General features: G+C 42.9%; 2 protein-coding genes across 2 annotated transcripts; both read left to right on the top strand.

The window, feature by feature from the left end:
* Positions 1 to 2,550: 2,550 nt before the first annotated feature.
* MONOS_11312 (putative Serine/Threonine kinase domain protein) lies at positions 2,551 to 6,331 on the top strand. The gene is made up of 7 exons (XM_067863833.1): positions 2,551 to 2,629; positions 2,675 to 2,744; positions 2,828 to 2,853; positions 2,926 to 3,052; positions 3,140 to 3,195; positions 3,282 to 5,711; positions 5,812 to 6,331. The coding sequence occupies exons 1-6, from the start codon at positions 2,585 to 2,587 to the stop codon at positions 5,424 to 5,426; spliced, it is 2,469 nt and encodes an 822-aa protein (XP_067724904.1). The 5' UTR covers positions 2,551 to 2,584; the 3' UTR covers positions 5,427 to 5,711; positions 5,812 to 6,331.
* Positions 6,332 to 6,424: 93 nt separating this feature from the next.
* Positions 6,425 to 17,077, top strand: MONOS_11311 (putative SEC7-like guanine nucleotide exchange family protein; the record flags this gene model as incomplete). The annotated part of the gene is made up of 5 exons (XM_067863832.1): positions 6,425 to 6,518; positions 6,580 to 6,610; positions 6,657 to 6,741; positions 6,803 to 7,251; positions 7,405 to 17,077. 5 exons carry the CDS (start codon positions 6,425 to 6,427, stop codon positions 16,799 to 16,801), a joined length of 10,056 nt encoding a protein of 3,351 aa, XP_067724903.1. The 3' UTR covers positions 16,802 to 17,077.
* Positions 17,078 to 17,724: the final 647 nt, after the last annotated feature.

The raw sequence follows: 17,724 nt of genomic DNA, 5'->3' as shown, positions 1-17,724 counted from the left end.
TTTTAAAGTTGAATAGAATTTTTTTTCAAAATTTTTGTGTGAAAGAATAGGCAAGTTTGCTTCTTTCAAAAAAATAATATTGGAGAAGAAAGGAAAATCTTTGGTAAATGATTAAAGAAAAACCTGAATATATTATTAGTTTGACCATTTTTCAAATAATGAATACTTTTCCATTCAAAAGAAATAATAAATGAGAGGTCTGTCGTTTTATCGAAATTGGATGCAAAAGTTTTGAACTCATTGTTTTTAACGAGCAGAAACAGTTTTTCTTTTTTTATTCATCATTAATTGGTAAAGTGATGGTGAATTTTTGAATTTTCCAGATATAAAAAAGATTTACTCATCACAATTAAATATATGATTAATAATGGTATCTTTATATTTTCGGGGTGTTATATATTCCAAAACTTATCGCGATTAGCCTAATATTTTTATTCCTAATGATGAATGCAAAACAACAATATCAAATGTCGAAGATTGACATTAAAGGGAAAAAATTACTTTATGAAATTCATTCATAACTTTGTAACACTCATTTTTTAATATTCAAAACAAATTTTCGCACTGAAATAATCTATAAAAAAATTATCTCAAAAAAAACCACACAAAAATTTTTGTGGATTGAAGGATATATGATTTATTTTTCATTGAAATCCAAGCAGTTTATTTTTGGTTGTTCAGTTGATAAGTACCAGCAATTATTCCAGCTTTTTGAAAAAATCTTGCAAAGAGCTTAAAGACAGAGAATATCTGTTTTTTCATATGACAAAAAATATGAACTTTCAAGCTTTTTTTTTGCACAATGCACGAAAAAATTGTTTTACTTATAACATTTTTAAACTTGATCAAATTTCAAAAAATTTTTTATTTTCATAACTGAAAACAAACATCATAGAAATAATTACTAAATGTTCCGTGACCTCACATGTATTTCAAAAAAAAAAAAAAAAAAAAAAAAAAAAAAAAAAAAAAAAAAAAAAAAAAAAAAAAAAAAACTTTTTTTAATAATTTTTGATTTCAAAAAGTTCATCTTTGGCCAATAATTTTTCAAAGAAAATGCCTGAAGTCAAAAATTTTGTCCCACATACACTTGATTTTGTTTCACACATGTTCAAATTTTATTTTGAGAAATTGCTGTAGTTTGATTTTCAAAATTAGTCAGAATATCTTATATTATTCAAATTTCTGTTTCCATTCAAATAATTCCACTGGAAGGAAATGTGAACTAATCAATGATAAATTTCCCTTTACAGAAACAATACATTTGCAGGAATAAAAACACATAAAAGGAAAGAAAAAAAATCCATTTTATTTTGTTTTGATTAACAATTAAAAGTTCTTTTGCAAAAAATAATAATCCCAGATTAAATATCATATTGTTCACAAAATATTTATTTCTATTAGAATACTACAAAAAATTATTGTGGTTGTGAGAATTATCATCTTTTTAAATAATAATCATATATTTTGTATTCAAAATCATAACATAAATAAAACTACATCAATCAAGTGAAATTCTATTTAAGAAAAGAATATCACAATTCCGAAATGATGGATAGATATTTTGAAGTTAAATAAGGAGTTTTTGTTATGTAATTCACACAAATATTTTCATTTTTTATCTAACCTTTTGTTATCGATATTTTTTTAACTTTTAATTTTTCGAAAAAAAAAAGACATTCGTATGTTTAATTTTTTTGACTTTTATTTTTTGAATAGAACAGAATGAAATAAATCTTTTGTTTTCTCAAAATTTGAATCTTTTCATGTTTTCTTCAAAAATATAATTTTTTATTTTTGAAAAATTTTCTATATTCAAATTTCCATCAGTTGTATTTCAATTGTTGTATAATATGAGACAATTTCTCATTTCGAACAACTCATTGTTAATTTTGATATTTTTTCTGATAAATAATTTTGAACAATAACTTTCATATCACAAACTAGCTTTATTAAAATTCTTCATTTGTACTCCGGAAAAAAAATTTTTTTTTCTAAAATTTTTAAGTAAAACATTAATTAATAATCCTATTAAAAACAAAAAAGGCAGAAATAAATCTTATAAAAACAAAATGAAGTTAACTCTTTTCCATTCATCAAATTAGAAACACGTTCAATCATTAATCATCAAATCTCATAATGAGAAAAGAATGAAAGAGTGATTTGAGAATTGCAGAAAACATCAGGAAAAAAAATATTTAAAATTAAAAAACTTTTTAAATAATCTACATTAGTGAGAAAATTATACACTATAGTTTCACTTGAAAAATTATTATGTGCTTTTTATCTTCATTTTCGTTTCTTTGTTTTTAATTTTCTGTGTTGAATAATTTTTAAGAATAAAGTCGAGTTTATCTTTTTTTTTCAAAATTGTTTTTCTCATAAAAACACATTCAATCTATATAACAACATTTGCATTGAATTACTTAAACATTCTTCACATTTTTAACCTTTCGTTGTTTGTGATTGCAAAAAAAATTTTTTTTCTGTTGGAACAAAAAGTTCATTTGATAAAAAATTAATTATTGATCACCATATATCAAATTACAGTTTTTTGATCGTAATTTTTGTGTTTGGAAGGAAAATGTCAAATACCGCGACGGATGCAAAAGCACCAGTCGAAACAAAGGTTTGATTTCTATTAACTTGCTTTTGGTGCAACAAAAATTTACAGGTTAAACGAGTCGGAAATTATCTTCTTGGAAGAACTCTTGGGCAAGGAAGTTTTGGCAAGGTGAAACTTGGTATAATAATGATGCAAGCTTTTTATTGCGAATTATATTTGTTTTAAATTTTTTTCTTTGGCGATTATTATTTTAAACTTTAGCAACGCACACGATCACTGGAGAAAAAGTTTGTTTTTCAATTGTTCAAAGAAATAAACTTTTAAAATCGTTAAAAACAATTTGTTTGTAATTTAATTAGGTGGCAATGAAAATTCTTGATAAGGATAGAATTAAAGACGTTGCCGATATGGAAAGAATCACTCGCGAGATTAACGTTTTAAAATTACTTTATCATCCGAATGTTATTAAGTTGTATGAAGTGATAGGTATGATAGAGCAAAGATTATTATACGTATTTGTTAAATAATATTCATTCCTGCTTGTTCATTATGCATTTATTATATATATTTAAGACACACAACGACATATTTATATTGTTACTGAATACGCTGATGGAGGAGAACTTTTTGTATGTTTCTTAACATTTTTGTTTTTATGTTTTGTATTTGTCTTGAATATTTTAAAAAATGCTTTTTTTTTTTAAAATGAAATTAGGATTACATCGTCCACCATGGCCGTTTGAAGGAAAAGGAAGCTTGTCGCTTTTTCCACATGTTGATGAATGGAGTTGATTACTGTCATCAACATTATGTTATCCACCGAGATTTGAAACCGGAAAATCTTCTTTTGAACAGTCACAGAACTTTAAAGATCATTGATTTTGGCCTTTCAAACAGAATAAAGCCAGGGGGACTTTTGAAGACGGCCTGCGGATCTCCTTGCTACGCAGCACCAGAGATGATCGAAGGAAAGATGTATGCAGGTCAAATGTCTGATGTGTGGAGTTGTGGTGTTATTTTATTTGCACTTGTGTGCGGGTATCTCCCGTTTGAAGACCAGAATACACAAGCCTTATATCAGAAGATCCTTAATGCACGATATCGCTGTCCTTCTACATTATCAAGCGAGTGCAAACATCTTATTTCCAAGATACTGAACACAGATCCGACTAAGCGTTATACCATTGCCCAGATCCGGCAGCATCCATGGTATGTGGATCTATTTGTCGGGCAGACAATTGAAGAAGTGCAGATCAGAGAAGATGGCACGCGCGGCGGGCAGAGCAGGGCATTGGGGATGACGGCAAGCACAGGAGGACTGGACCAGGTGATTGACGAGACTATCATTCAGGAATTGGAGAAGCTGGGATTTGCACGCGACACGACTATCATGTGCATTAAGGCCAAAAAGCACAACCAGATTGTAGCGGCATATCGGTTGTTGCTGGAGAAGCGGATGAGAGAGGCAGCCGAGGCAGGAAGACAGTTTGTGTTTACCCCGCTCGCTGAGGACGGAGCAGCATCGATGGCGGCAGGGGCAGCAACAGGACCGACTGCTCAGCCTCCGTCTGGCTCGTCTGCTGCTTCTGCTTCTGGTGACAAAGTCACAGCGCCAACAGTCACTCAGGTGCAGAAGGCCTCGCCTGCACAGAGCGCTTCGCCTATTTCTAGCGCAAACTCGCAGGCTGTCCCGCCTCAGGCCAAGTCGCCGTTCCTGGATGCGCAAGGAAAAGCATCATCAGCCAACACTCCTTCATCAGCTGCTGCATCCTCCTCAGCATCGTCTTCAGTTGCTCCTTCTTCGTCAACTATCCCGTCAGCTGTGCCACACACTACAGTTGTCGTCACCACCAGGCCAGCTATGAAGCCAGGCGAACAGGACGATGCAGTGATGGCAGCTGCAAAACAGGCTGCGACACAATCAAGAAGGAGACAATCACTATTTGCAGGGCACACAAATGCTCCACCAGCAATTACGTTCACACAGGATCCAGCAGCGAAGAGGGGCATTGTGGCGAAGGACGAGACAGGGAAGGAGATTATCCCATCATCATTCACTGGATCGCTTGCTGTTGGCGCCAGACCGAAGCAGCCGCAGGCTGTTTCTGCGCTGGGAGCATTGCCAGACGGTGATGAGGAAGACGAGGAGGATCCAGAAGGAGCAGCTCTTCTTCTGCAGGCACAGCAAGCAGAGCAGAAGAGGAAGGCTGCTGCAGCTGCAGCTGCAGCGGCAGCGCAGGGACACGGAGCGAGTGGTGTGAGAGCAACACCATCATCCGTCCCGTCAGCATCCGCAAGTGCCTCTTCTTCGTCCACTCCTTCTTCATCGACAAGACCTTCAGTCCCAGCACCAGCCATTAGCGAAGGAGAAGAAATGCCTGCAGAGCGATTGGCAGCGCAGCAGGCAGCAGCAAAGTCGGCGTATGCATCGAGAAGAAGAACATCTGTTGCAGCTACAAGAGATGCCACATCGCAGCTGGCAAGTATTATGGAGCAGAAGTCGAAGGCGAAAGGAGAGGAGGAAGGAAAAGACGGAAAAGAAGGAGCAAAAGAAGGGCAGAAGGATGTGAGAGTGTTCCGTGGGCTGTTTAATGTCTCAGCGACGTCATCGAAACCACCGCAGGTGATTCTCGAGGAAGTGACAGGGCTGCTGAAGAAGAAGAGAATTGGATTCAAGCGAGTGGAAGGGTCGTATGTGCTGAAGTGTGAGTATCCTGACAAAGCCATCAGATTCGAGATTGAGATTTGCAAGCTGCCCAGACTGGAGGAAGTGTGCTTTGTGAACATGAAGCGTATTTCTGGAGAGACATTTGCGTGGAAGGAGTTTTGCACTACTTTCTTCTCTTCGATGCAGCTGTAAGGAGGGGAGGTTGAGATAGAGTTGGGATTGAGAGAGAAAGAGAGAAAGAGAGAGAGAGCGAGTTAGAGTGAGATTGAAGGAAAGAAGGAAGGAAGAGATAAAGAGGAAAAGAGGAAGAGGATGAGAGAATTGCTGTCAGAAGTGGGGATTGAGGAACTAAGCACAAAAAGTACGATGCGCATATTGCAAACAACAAACTAATTTTTAATGAGTATTATCAATAATAGACACAATAAATAGCCAAATTAGAGAATAAAAAGTGAACATTTGCATTTACACTGAAATGTTTGTGCAATTCATTTCATTGTCAAGATGAAATTTGTTACTCTCATGAAAAAAATAATTAATTAATTATTTATTTTTTTAATATCCTTTTTATTTTCAGTTGATTTGCTGGCCAACACAGAATCTCCAGATTCACTTGCAATTCTATTTATTCAATGAACATTTCCAGACTTTTCTTTAGTGAATTTCAAATCTTCTTATTTTATTGCACTACATTTTTTATCGCACTTTGTTTGTTAAACTTTTGCGCGTGTCATCGTTGCAATTCTGCGAACCATTCATTTTGTTCTGAAAAAGAGGAAAAAAGTGATTGTATTCTGTGTTTTAATTCGTGCACGCATTTGTGTATATCTTTTTGGAATCATCATTCTCTTTCTTTCTTATTTTTATTAATTTCCTAATCGTCTCATAGAAATTCTTATTCTTTATTCATCAATTTGTATTTTTTTTTTTATTAATTGTTTCAACACCTCATCGTTTGTCCAGCAATTGTTTTGTCTTTTTTTTTTTTTATTCTTTTCTCAATTTATTTGAGAGATGTTCTTCATGAAGTAAAAAACATTAACTTTATTGTTTTTTACAATAAATAAAACAACAATAATATGAAACACACATGCACACACATAAGCTTTAATTTTATAAAAGAAAAACTTGTTTCTATATTCTTCAAAAAACTTTTGTGCTCGAATCATATTGTTGTGGGCCAGATCGCAATGTTTTCATCTGTTGCACAAGCTGTAAAGGCAGTTGCCAGTGCTTGCGATTCTAAGCATGCGCACATTAAAACGTTCTTGAAGTTACAAATTGGTTTGATGGGAAAGGAAAATTATTTCATTTTATTCATTTGTTAACATTTTTCATTCCTCAGATTCCATTTCAAATGGAAAATTGACCAAATGGTATGCAAATTAATTGTTTCATTAAAAAGTTTACTTTTTTCTATAGTTCTATCGAATTTTTTGAGCCGATTTCACAAGCACTTGCATCAAACAGAAATGACCTTGTTGAAGCATCTCTCGAACTTATTATTGTGTGCATTTACACGAAATTGAATTTGAAAATATTTTGACTTACAAATATGTGTTATTTAGAAAATGGCTGATTCTGGTTTTTTAACGGGTGAAACGAAAAGAAATAACAACGAAGATGATACACTTCTTTGTCAAGTTGTAAAAGGAATTCATTCTACTAGAAGCCTTATTAAAACTGGAATTCAATCAAATGTTTTAAAAGTCTACACTTCATTGGTCACTTCAGGGCATTGCCAAATTCATTCAGATATGTTTAAAGTTGCATTTCGACATATCATGAGGATTCATCTTGATCCTTCCAGCGCTTCACTTCGAGATTCCGCTATTATTACACTTCAGCAATTGAGCGTTACATTCTTTATGAAATTGAAGAAAATAAAGGAAGCTGCTTTGAATGACAAAACCAAAACAGAAGATGCGAATTCAGTGGAAGAACTAACAACTGCAACTGAAGACTGCATTCAACTTTTAGAGCTTCTTTGTCAGACATCAACAAATGAGGTTGGAGGGTATGAGCACTTCTTCTTTCATTATTAAATCATTTTACGTTCTAAAAATAATCTATTTTTTATGAAAAAATATAATATTAAATATAAATTTGTTCAAAATGTGAAAATTTTCCATAATACTCTTTGACAATGAAATTTATCTTTTTATAACAGAATAACTCCGGCTGCCCAAGCTCTTAAAAAAGAAGCCTCAAATACTCAATCCTCTTCGGACTCTTCTTCCTCTTCCACCTCCTCATCTTCCACTCCACCCTCCTCTTCATTGCAACCCTCCTCCTCCTCTTCATCATCATCATCATCTTCTTCTTCCTCCAACAGCAGTGCATCTCCCTCGCACAACCCCACTGCCTCCCTCCTTCCCGACGGCACATTCGCCTCTGAGCTTTCACTCAAGCAGCGAATCGTCTCTCTCCAGACGCTGCTGTCGATCCTCATGCGCTGCGGCGATGTGCTCCGGGGAGACAGCCAGCTCACCCGCATTGTGCAGCACCAGGTCGTCCCTGCCGTGCTGTCGAATGCCGGCTTCCCCAACCCGCACATTTTCCGCTTCTCCGTCGCCCTCATCGCGCAGATCACGAAGCTGTTTGGACTGCGCTTCCGGACGGAGTTTGAGACGCTGCTGATGGTGTATCTGCGTGTGCTGCAGGCAGAAGAGACGCAAATCCCCGAAAAGATCTCGTTTTTGGAGATATTCACACCGCTCTTTGAGGATGGGCAGCTGCTTGCTAACATCTTCCTCAACTTCGACTGCCGGCTGTATGAAACAAACCTCTTTGAGACACTCATCCTCTCCATCACAAAATTGGCACAGCCGTTTTCAATAGGCGCGCTGGCTGGTGCTGATGGGAATGCCAACAGTGGAAGCAGTTCTTCTTCTACTTCTTCCTTTTCATCTTCTGCTTCTGCTTCTGCTTCAAATACTTCTTCATCGTCTTCTTTGGCAACAGCATCTTCCTCTGCCTTTCCCGGAAGCGACGCCTCCTCCTCCTCCTCATTACTCGCCCCAGCTCCTGATTCTTCATCGGTCACATCATCTTCCTCCTCCTCTTCTTCCTCTCAAACACTCAAGGCAACACAAGAGCAGATGCACCTGCAAGAGTGGGGGCTGCGCAGTTTAGAGACGATCACACGAGCGCTGTCGGAGTTTGCAGCGAAAGGAGGGAATGCAGAAGTGGCGAAGTGGGAAGGGACAGAAGGGCAGATCAAGATGAAGACGGGAGGCGTGATTGTGTCTGATGCTACAGCTGCTGCTTCTACGGTGGGTGAGGGAGGAGAAGGAGAGAATAAGAATAAGAAGGAGAAGGAAGAAGAGAAAGAGAAAGAGAAAGAGAAGGAGGAGAAAAAACCAGATGACACAAAAGACAGTGAAGCATCTTCTATTCGTGAAGGGAGTGTGAATGGAGCAGAAGATAAAGTGAATGGAGAGCAAAAAGGAAGCAACAACAACTCAAACACATCACCCACATCATCATTGCCTTCTTCCTCTTCTTCCTCTTCAACTTCCTCTTCCTCTTCCTTTTCTTCAGTCACTTTCCCTTCATCCTTCTCACACAGCATGAGCAGAAGTGCCACAGAAACCAACCTTTTGGCCATTGAGCAGGTGAAGAATGCGAAGATGCTGATCAACGAAGGCGTACGCATTTTCAATGAGAAACCGAAAAAGGGAGTGGAATTTGTAGTCAACAAGGGTTTGTTTGAACACACCCCAGAGTCCATTGCGAGGTTTGTCTCAACCAGCGCGGGTATTTCTCCGACGAAGCTCGGAGAATTCTTCGGAGAATCGGACAAATTCAACATCGCCGTGCTCCGCTCGTTTCTGTCGTCGCTGCGGCTGGAAGGGCTGCCTGTGGATGGTGCATTGAGGCTGTTCCTGTCTCAGTTTCGCATTCCTGGCGAAGGGCAGAAGATTGATCGTATTCTTGAGGTGTTTGGGTCAGTGTATCACGAGCAGAACCCGAAGAGGCCAGACGACGAAGACAAAGTGTATCTGCTGGCGTACACGCTGATGATGGTGCACTCGTTTGCGCACACAGGGATGCTTGCTGGTTACACGAAGGAGACGTTCTATTCACAGAATGAAGAGACAGGGCTGACGGAAGAAGAGCTGAGTGCAATGTATGACAGGATGTGCCAGAACGAGATAAAAATTGTCGGGGACGACGACGAGCGGACGCAGCTGGCGCTGGAAGAGGAGAAGAAGAGGCTGAAGCCGAAGGAGCTGGCGAAAGTGCGGAAGGAGAGGGCAGAGGAAGAGAGAAGGCTGTTTACGAAGCAGATGGCTGAGAAGATCAGGACGTCGCAGAAGCTTGGGGCAACGCAGACTCCGACAGACACCCTCAAGCAAGGCAAGTCGAGGTCTGTGGCGCAGGCAAGGCGGGAGCACGGGAAGCTGATGATGCAGGTGATCACAGGGCCCATCTCGAATGCAGTGCAGATTGTGTTCCGGCAGACAGAGAGCGAGGAGTTTGTGCGGCTGTGCCTGGCGACGATGGAGCATTCGATTCACTTGGCGTGCTGTTACGACCTGGAAGAGGAGAGGACGTCGCTTGTGAAGGCGCTGGCGGAGATGACGAGGCTGTTTGCGAGGGAGGTGATGGAGAAGAAGCACGTGAGGGCGCTGCAGACGCTGATGAAGTGTGCGGGGCTGAATGGGAAGACGGAGAAGGAGAAGGAGAAGGAGAAAGAAAAGGAGAAAGAGAAAGAGAAGCCTAAAGACAAAAGCAAAGAAGCAGACATGAACAAGCTTGGGATGAGCTGGGTGACTGTTCTGCAGTGTGTCTCTCGCATTCAGCAGCTGATCGATGGCGAAAAACCTCTTTCTTCCAACACACCCGCCTGCTTGTCTTCCTTCCAGCCGATTGCAGATGCCCTGCTGTTGGGCAGCAACGCCTCTAACGATGAAAGAGAAGATTTGTCCCCTTCTTCTTCTCCTCCTCCCCCATCATCACCCCCCGCTGCCTCGCCTCCTCAGCTGACTCAACCACAATCTCAGGCTCAGCAGAAGGTTCCTCTTCCATTGCAAAATCAGCCACAACAACAACAACAGGCAGCCATTCCTCAATCTATTGGCACGCCTCCCCAGCTCACCCACGCCAGCTCCTTCCGTTCAGTCGCCCCAGCTCCTTCTCCTCCTCTTCTCTTCCCTTCCCTCAGCACAGACACGTTGTACTCTGCCTGCTTCACTCCCCTTGCCCCTCGCTCAGAAAATAGCAGCTGGGAGGTGGTGAATGCTCAGAACTTGCAGGCCATCTCTGATGTTCGCATTCCGCAGTCGATGAATAGCCTCTTTGAGAACACAGTTGCTCTTCCCGATGATGGCTTCTTCGACTTCATGGTCGCCCTGTGTCAAGTGTCTGAGCTCGACTTAACTTGCCCTTCAACTTCGTCTTCGTTGTTTCCTTCTTCGTTGTTTGCTGCCCCCAGAAACCCGACTTTTGCCGCGAAGAAGATTCAGGAGGTATTTGAGCTGAATGTTGGCATGCGTCCTTTCTTTCCGCTGTGGGATTCCCTCTGGCCTCTGCTTGCTGGCCATTTCGTGCGCATGATCGGCTCCTCTGTCGACAGCGAGGTGTCGCTCACCCTCACAAACATCCTCTTTGTGATGGTGAGCTCGTTGCTTGTGGCACACTACACAGCCATCCCTCCAGCTGAGCGGCAGAACCAGCTGTTGTGGAACGAGCCATTCACGTTGGATGAGAAAAGTGCTTCTTCTTCTGCTTCTTCTTCTTCTTCTCTTTTGTCACAACCGTCTGCTGCCTCGCTTGCTGCCAACCACCAGCCACACACCCTCACTCTCTCTTCTCTGCTCCAGTCTCCTGCCATTTCTTCCTTTAAATTCTCCTCTTTGAGACCTTCTTCTGCTTCATCTTCTTCTTCTGCTACATCTCTAACATCGCCTTACATATCAGCCCAGTTCGGCTCTTTGGATGGCTACTCTTCTCTGTCTGCTGCTTCTCCACAACGAAGCTCATCACCCACAATTGGTTCATCATCATCATCTTCTTCTTCCTCATCTTCTTCCTGTTCTCCTCAATCTGGCTCATCCTCTCTTGTTTCTCTTTCCTCTCCCCTTTCCTCTGCCAAGCACAGCCATCTCTTCCAGTCGTTCATTCTCCTTCCTCTCTGCGAAATCCTCAACCTCTCCTTAGCACTCACTGCTATCCCTGGTGAAGTGGGAGATGGCGAAGACTTACCTGCAGACACATGGACACCCCAATCAACACATTCATCGCATTCATCGCAGAAGCATTACCATCACACGGACATTGATCAGCTGAACGGAGAGCGAGAAGCAGCAGTGGCACCTGCACAATCACCAGTTATTTCATCGTCGTCTTCTTCTTCAAATATTTCTTCATCTTCATCTTCCTCTTCCTCTTCTGCCTTCTCCATCTCTCGCCCCCGCTCCTCCCTCTCCATCTCCTCACCTCCTCCTGTCTCAGGCTCCCCCCAATTCCAGTCCCCCTTCCCTTCTTCCTCTCCACCTCTCCTCCGCCGCGCCAACTCCACCTCCCTCCAGCTCACCAGACCTTTTGAGCCTTCCATCCCCTTCCGTGTGCGCGACCAGCTGCTCCAGTTCATCACCAGCATCTGCACAACACGCTATCACATCCTCGAGAACGGCTGGGCGGTTGTCATGCTCATATACGCCTCCCTCGCAAGGGACGAAGAGAAACTCGCTGAAGAAGCCTTCAACGCCTTCCGCACAATGTTCTATGACCAGTTTCCCCTGTGGATTCCCTTCGCTCTTTCTGAATGCCTCAACGCGGCAGCTGGCTTTGCCCGCTCGCTCACTCTTCCTCTTTCACTCCGGCTGGAAGCAGCATCGATGATCGGCTTTGTGTCGCAGGTGTTTGGAGGAGATGCTCCGATTCCACACACCCCAACAATGGACAGCATGGCGATGAAGGCATACACTGAAGCCACACTCACACAAGGTCAGACGTTTGGAGGGTTTGGGAGGTTTAAAGGGAAAGAGAAGGAGAAGGAGAAGGAGAAAGAGAATGAAAGGAATAGGAAGCCGCTTCCTCCTCCTTCGAGAGGAGCAAGTGCATTTGGGAGCACCCTTCCAATGCCCATGCAGCCTCAACAGAAGAACAACACACTCAAATCAAATGGACAACAACAACAGCAGCCGCAAACTTTCTCTTCGACAGAGCAGATTTCTCAGCCCTCCACAGCCTCCTCTGCCTTCTCCACTCTGTCTTCTGCTGCTTCTCTTTCTTCTTTCTCTTCTTCTTCTTCTTCTTCTTCCTCTTCTTCTACCGCAGTCACACTCCCCCACCCCTTCTCCACCCTCACCACGCGCGAAAAACGAGCCATCCAACTTCTTCCTCATGTGGCTGTCTTCGACGACCTCCACATCGACCACTTGTGGCTCAGCTGCATCGCTGCTGTGCGCTCTCTGCTGAACGTGACCAGCTCCAAAGTGCGAGAGAGAGGGTTCGACATCCTCTGCTTCATCATCCTCTCTTATTCCAAGCACTTCCCCATCAGCTTCTGGTACACTCTTCATTCTTCTCTTTTGTCCCCCATGATGCTCCTCATCGTTGCACACACCACTTCCTTCGCTGCTCTGAAAGAGCATCAACTCGAAGCTGTCTTGAACACCCCTTCCTCCCGCGCCTCCTCCGCCGCCCCGGAAAAACGAGCAGCTTCTTCTGCCTCCTTTTCCTCTGTCTCTTTGTCTGCTGCTGAATCCCCTTCCCCTCGCTCTCCTTTTGTCACTCCTCCAGCCACTTCCCCCTCAGCCACCCTCGGCGCCTCGCCTTCCTCAGGCTTCCAATTGGTCTCCCGTTCAAACACAGGGCAGCTCCTGTGCTCGAGCAAAGCCGCGCTGACAGACAGAGAGCGAGAGGCAGCTGAGTCTGACTGGGTGAGAACAACACTCGTCTTGTCTCTGAGGGCAATGATCATCTGCGTGGCAGCAATGAACAGCGCATCGCAGCAGATTCTGTCGCAGCAGACTCAGGACTATCTGTCAGCATCGCTAGCTTCATCGGCGTTTGTAGTGACGGCTGCGTCAGCTTCGGCTACAGATGCGGTTGGGCTCAGAGGAAGTGAAGAAAGAGAAGAGGATGAGGAGAAAGATGAAAAGGAAGGAGAAAAAGAAGGAAGTTTTGATAATAAAGTCTCATCATCGACTTCTTCTTCTTCTTCTTCTCTCCCCTCTTCAATAGATCCATCATCCCAACCATCCCAATCTCCTCAACAATCTCAATCCTCCTCTCCTTCCCTCAGCCCCCTCCCATCTCCCTTCCCCTCCCCCACACCTTCCCCATCCCCCTCTTCCTCCCCTTCTCTTTCAGCCATAATCTCCTCCCTCAACCCAACCTCCGTCTTCGACCAGCTCCTCGACACAATCGTCGCTGTTGTTCTTTCTCCCGCTGAAGAAGTGGCTGCAGTTGGCTGCCCCGTCCTGCAGGAGTTCTTGACACACTCAGGCGTCTCCCTCACCCCAGCTGAGTGGGAGCACGTCACACACAGTTTTCATAGGCTCTTCATCGAAACAAGACCGAACGAGCTGATGATGTTCCCCAAAATGGTGCCAGCTGTGTCTTCAGTGGCGTCGTTTGCTGCACCTACGGCGGGGGCTTCGCTCACTGCGTCTTCTGCTGCCTCACTTTCAGTGGTGAATGCAGCAACACCGCCAACAATACTGTCATTGCAAGGAAATGGAGGTGGAAATGGATCATCTTCAGCATCATCAATTTCTTCTTCTTCTGCTTCTTCTTCTTCAACAACAACCTCTTCATCTTCATCATCTTCATCTTCCTCCTCATCAAATCCATCCAATCCCTTCAGTGCAGTTGTCTCAAGCGTGTTTGCTGGCTCTGTCGCCTCCACCTCTTCCCCTTCAACTCGTCTTCTCGACTCCCAAACTCCTCCCCCCACCCTCAACGCTTCCTCTCTCAACAGTTCTCCTCATCAGAAGAAGCAGACCACCCAGTCACAGCTGAGCAACAAGTTCTCTTCAGCCACTGCAAAACCTCCTGTTTTGCGTGCCAATGCCCACCGGCCGAACAGATCGATCACTCCAACACCAGAATCATCATTAGCTTCATCCAATGCCTCCACTTTGTCTTCCAATGGCTCTTTTAACACCTCCTTCAATACAGCACATTATGCCACACTGCAGACAAGCACACGGATGACGCGTGATCCGTCCACTCATTCGCTCAATGCCCCGCCTGTAGTGAGGCTGCCCCAGATCACAAAAGCAAAGTTGGATTCGCTTTCTCCCTATGGAACTTACTCTCCTTCAGCTTCTTCTATTTCTTCATCTTCATCATCATCTTCTTCTTCCTCTCTTCTGCCTCAAAAGAAGGCGTTCCATGTACTTGATCTTGTTGGCGATGATGTTGTCCCCCGTTCCTCCGGCACCATCTCTTCCTCCTCTTCCTCTCTTTCTACTTCATCCTCTTCATCTTCTTCTTCTTCCTCTTTATCTTCTGCTGCCTCCATCCTCTCCCAACTCGTCCCCGCAGCCCCCTTCACCCCCTCTGGTCTTGTGAAGCTGAAGTGGAAGTGTTCTGTGCAGCTGTCTCTAGTGCGTGTGCTAGGCGAGGTGATCAGCAAGCACTTCAGCATGATGCCCCCCTCGCTCATCTTCCCGCTCCTCAGTGAAGTCAACCACATCATCGCCTTCGCCCGCTCCTTCAACACAAACACGACACAGCGTGTGTTGCTGAACGTGGCGGTGTTTGGTGATAATGTGCCGTCGCTTGTCAATTTGGAGAAAGCAGCGCTGAGCACTTATCTTTCTGTTCTTGTGCGTGTCATCCTCAAATGGACGCCTTGCTCGTCGGAGGCAACTGAACTGCCTGAAGCATATCAGCGCCCTTCTCTTTTTGATTATGTTGACGCCCCGCCTTCTTCTTCTCTTTCTTCTTCTTTTTCTTCCTCTTCCTCTTCTTCTTCTTCTTCTCGCACTCCCTCTCCATTGTATCTTCCTCAGTCTCGCTCACCCACCAGCCCTCTTCCAATGAGTACATCCCCCTCAGCCGCCCAACTGAAAGGGAAGGCAGTCAAATCGTCGCTGATGAAGAGCATGCTAACTCGCCTGCAGTCATCGGCTGTGTTGACTGAAACACGCGTGGTGGACTCAATTCTGGAGGCTTCATTGAATTCTGCTTCTTCTTCTTCTTCTGGTTCTTCTTCAACAACAACAACAACTTCTTCTTCTTCATCGTCTTCCTCCTCTTCATCATCATCTTCCTCTTCTTCTTCCTCTCCCTCTTCATCTGACACTCCCCCGCCCGCCACCCTCGCCTCCTTCCTATCAGTCACTCCGCACATCTACGCGGAAGATCTCTTCTTCAAGGAGGCCTTCCAGACACTCGCTGTCTTCTATCTGGATGTCTCAATTGAAGATGCCCTGCCTTCGGAGGCAGCGCTGAAGAGGGCAGGGTCTGCGCTGTTTGACTCGCTGGAGAGGCTGTTGGCAGACAAGGCTGTTGCAGAGGATGACGAGATGAGGATTGCACAGATGGCGAGAATGAAACAGCAGAAGGAGAATGGTGGAGTGGGTGAGGAAGAAGACGGGGTGGAGGAGAAGGAAAGCGGAAGAAGTGAGGAAGGAGGAAGAGAAAATGAAAGAGGAGAAGAAGGGAAAGCCAATGTTGGGCTGACAGAAGAGGAGAAGAAGCGGAGGAGCAGACGGATTCGCCATCACAACCGAACTTCTGCGATGTCTAGTTTGGATGAACTGGCAGCATTGCCTTTCTCTTCCTTGACATCGCGCACTCCTTCTGATGTGAAGGCGGTGAGTCCGCAGACAAGAGCAGGGGGAACGTTGACATCTTCTTCTTCTTCACAGCAATCTGCATCTTCTGCTGCTGCGTCTGGTTTGAATACTCTTTCGCTGCATTCTCCTCTGCCCTCATTATCAGGAAAGTCAACAGCAACAACAACAACGTCATCATCTTCTTCTCCTTCATTGAATGCGACTATGTCACAGAAATCAGACGGTGACAAAGCATTCGACTCTTCTCGTCCATCCAACAAGATGGGAAACAGAGCAAGTGTTGGACTGAACATTGGAACGAGCATAGGAATGAACAAAGGAATAGGACATGATGAGAATGAGCCCTTCACAAAAGTCACAGAAGGGCATCATCAGACAAGAACAAGTGTGAGCGGGAGAGGGTATGAGCCGCTGCCGACTGTGCTGACGAACGGCGCTGTGGTCGATGCGAAGGACATTCTGCGTGTGACTGACATCACCGCCACTTCGCCAATGGTGGCTGATGTTCTCGCTAATGTAAACAAACTGCCATTTAATGTGATAAAAACTTACTTAACCGATTTTGTCCCCTTATGTCTGCGCTTCATCCGCACACAGGATCAGAACATCAGGGACGAGGTTTCACGCTTCCTAATTAAGACTCTTCCAAATTCAATCACAGCGTTTGAGCTCGTCCAGCTGCCTTTTCCAGCAAAGACACTTTCTTTGCAGCATCATCACTCAATTTCTTCACCTCCTCATGGAGAACAAGAGCCAACAGGCACAGGTTCATCTCGCAGCACGCCTTCTCATTCTCCGAAATGATCTTAGCTGATATTTGTTGTTTTCTTAAATTGCCATGTTTTTATAATTAGTTGTTTTTGAATTGTCTTATCTCATTTTCTTTTGTAATTCTTTTTATTTCATTTATATGTTTTTCAGATTCATCTCCAAAAGTTATATTATCCTTTTTTTGCGAAATAGCTCCACAGTAATTTAAAATAATACAATTTGGTGTTTTTTTATTTGATTTCTGTTATCTGATAAATCGGTGAAATTGTTGACACAGAAACAATTTAAACATCAACAACTTTTGTAATGGGTACTTTTTATGTTTTTGCTTTTTTATTCTTTCCTAAAAATAGTTGAATAAAACGAGAATGTATGCGAGCAGATCTTGTTTATTGAATTTTTAAGTGATTTTCTCCATTTTTCGAATTTGTGTAATCAGCAACATCACAATTTATGCGGTTTTTAATTACACTGTTGACTCCGATACTAGTGTTGAGTCAAAGCCATCATACGTATGACTTTAACTCTGAATCGGAAACAAGAGAAACTTCCAAGAGTGCGTTTTATTCTCTAAAGTTTAACTTCAAAAACAACAAAGATATTGACTTCACGAAGTTTAAATTAACAAATAGTAAAACTTCAGCAAAATTGTCGTTCAATTTTATAAATTCAACTTTGTGCATTTCAAAAATCGAATTGGAGCAAGGGGAAAGCACTGAAACATTTAGAGAAATGTCACAAAGTAATTTATCTATTGTCTCTTGTGAAGTGATATTTTCTTCACAAAATCCATTTTCTCTGATACACCATTGCGATAAAACAGTGGAATTGATTAATTTATCATTTGTTCCAATTAGATTTTCTTTTTTAGTTCCTCCATTATTTTCACATGAATTCAGTTCATCTTTTGCTCCATCAATTGGATCATTATCAATTATTTCGTCTTCATTTTCTTC

Source organism: Monocercomonoides exilis (genome assembly GCF_001643675.1).
Source record: "Monocercomonoides exilis strain PA203 chromosome Unknown scaffold31-1199392, whole genome shotgun sequence".
In the NCBI taxonomy this organism is placed as follows: Eukaryota; Preaxostyla; order Oxymonadida; family Polymastigidae; genus Monocercomonoides; species Monocercomonoides exilis.
The sequence above is the reverse complement of the archived record's forward strand: the minus strand, read 5'-3'. Positions and strand labels throughout refer to the sequence as shown.

Bases quoted from the DNA above. Each gene is read 5' to 3' on its own strand.
- MONOS_11312 (XM_067863833.1), top strand. From the start codon at position 2,585: ATGTCAAATACCGCGACGGATGCAAAAGCACCAGTCGAAACAAAG. The intron at 2,854-2,925 runs GTTTGTTTTTCA...TAATTTAATTAG, and splicing joins ACACGATCACTGGAGAAAAA to GTGGCAATGAAAATTCTTGA. The intron at 3,053-3,139 runs GTATGATAGAGC...TATATATTTAAG, and splicing joins TAAGTTGTATGAAGTGATAG to ACACACAACGACATATTTAT.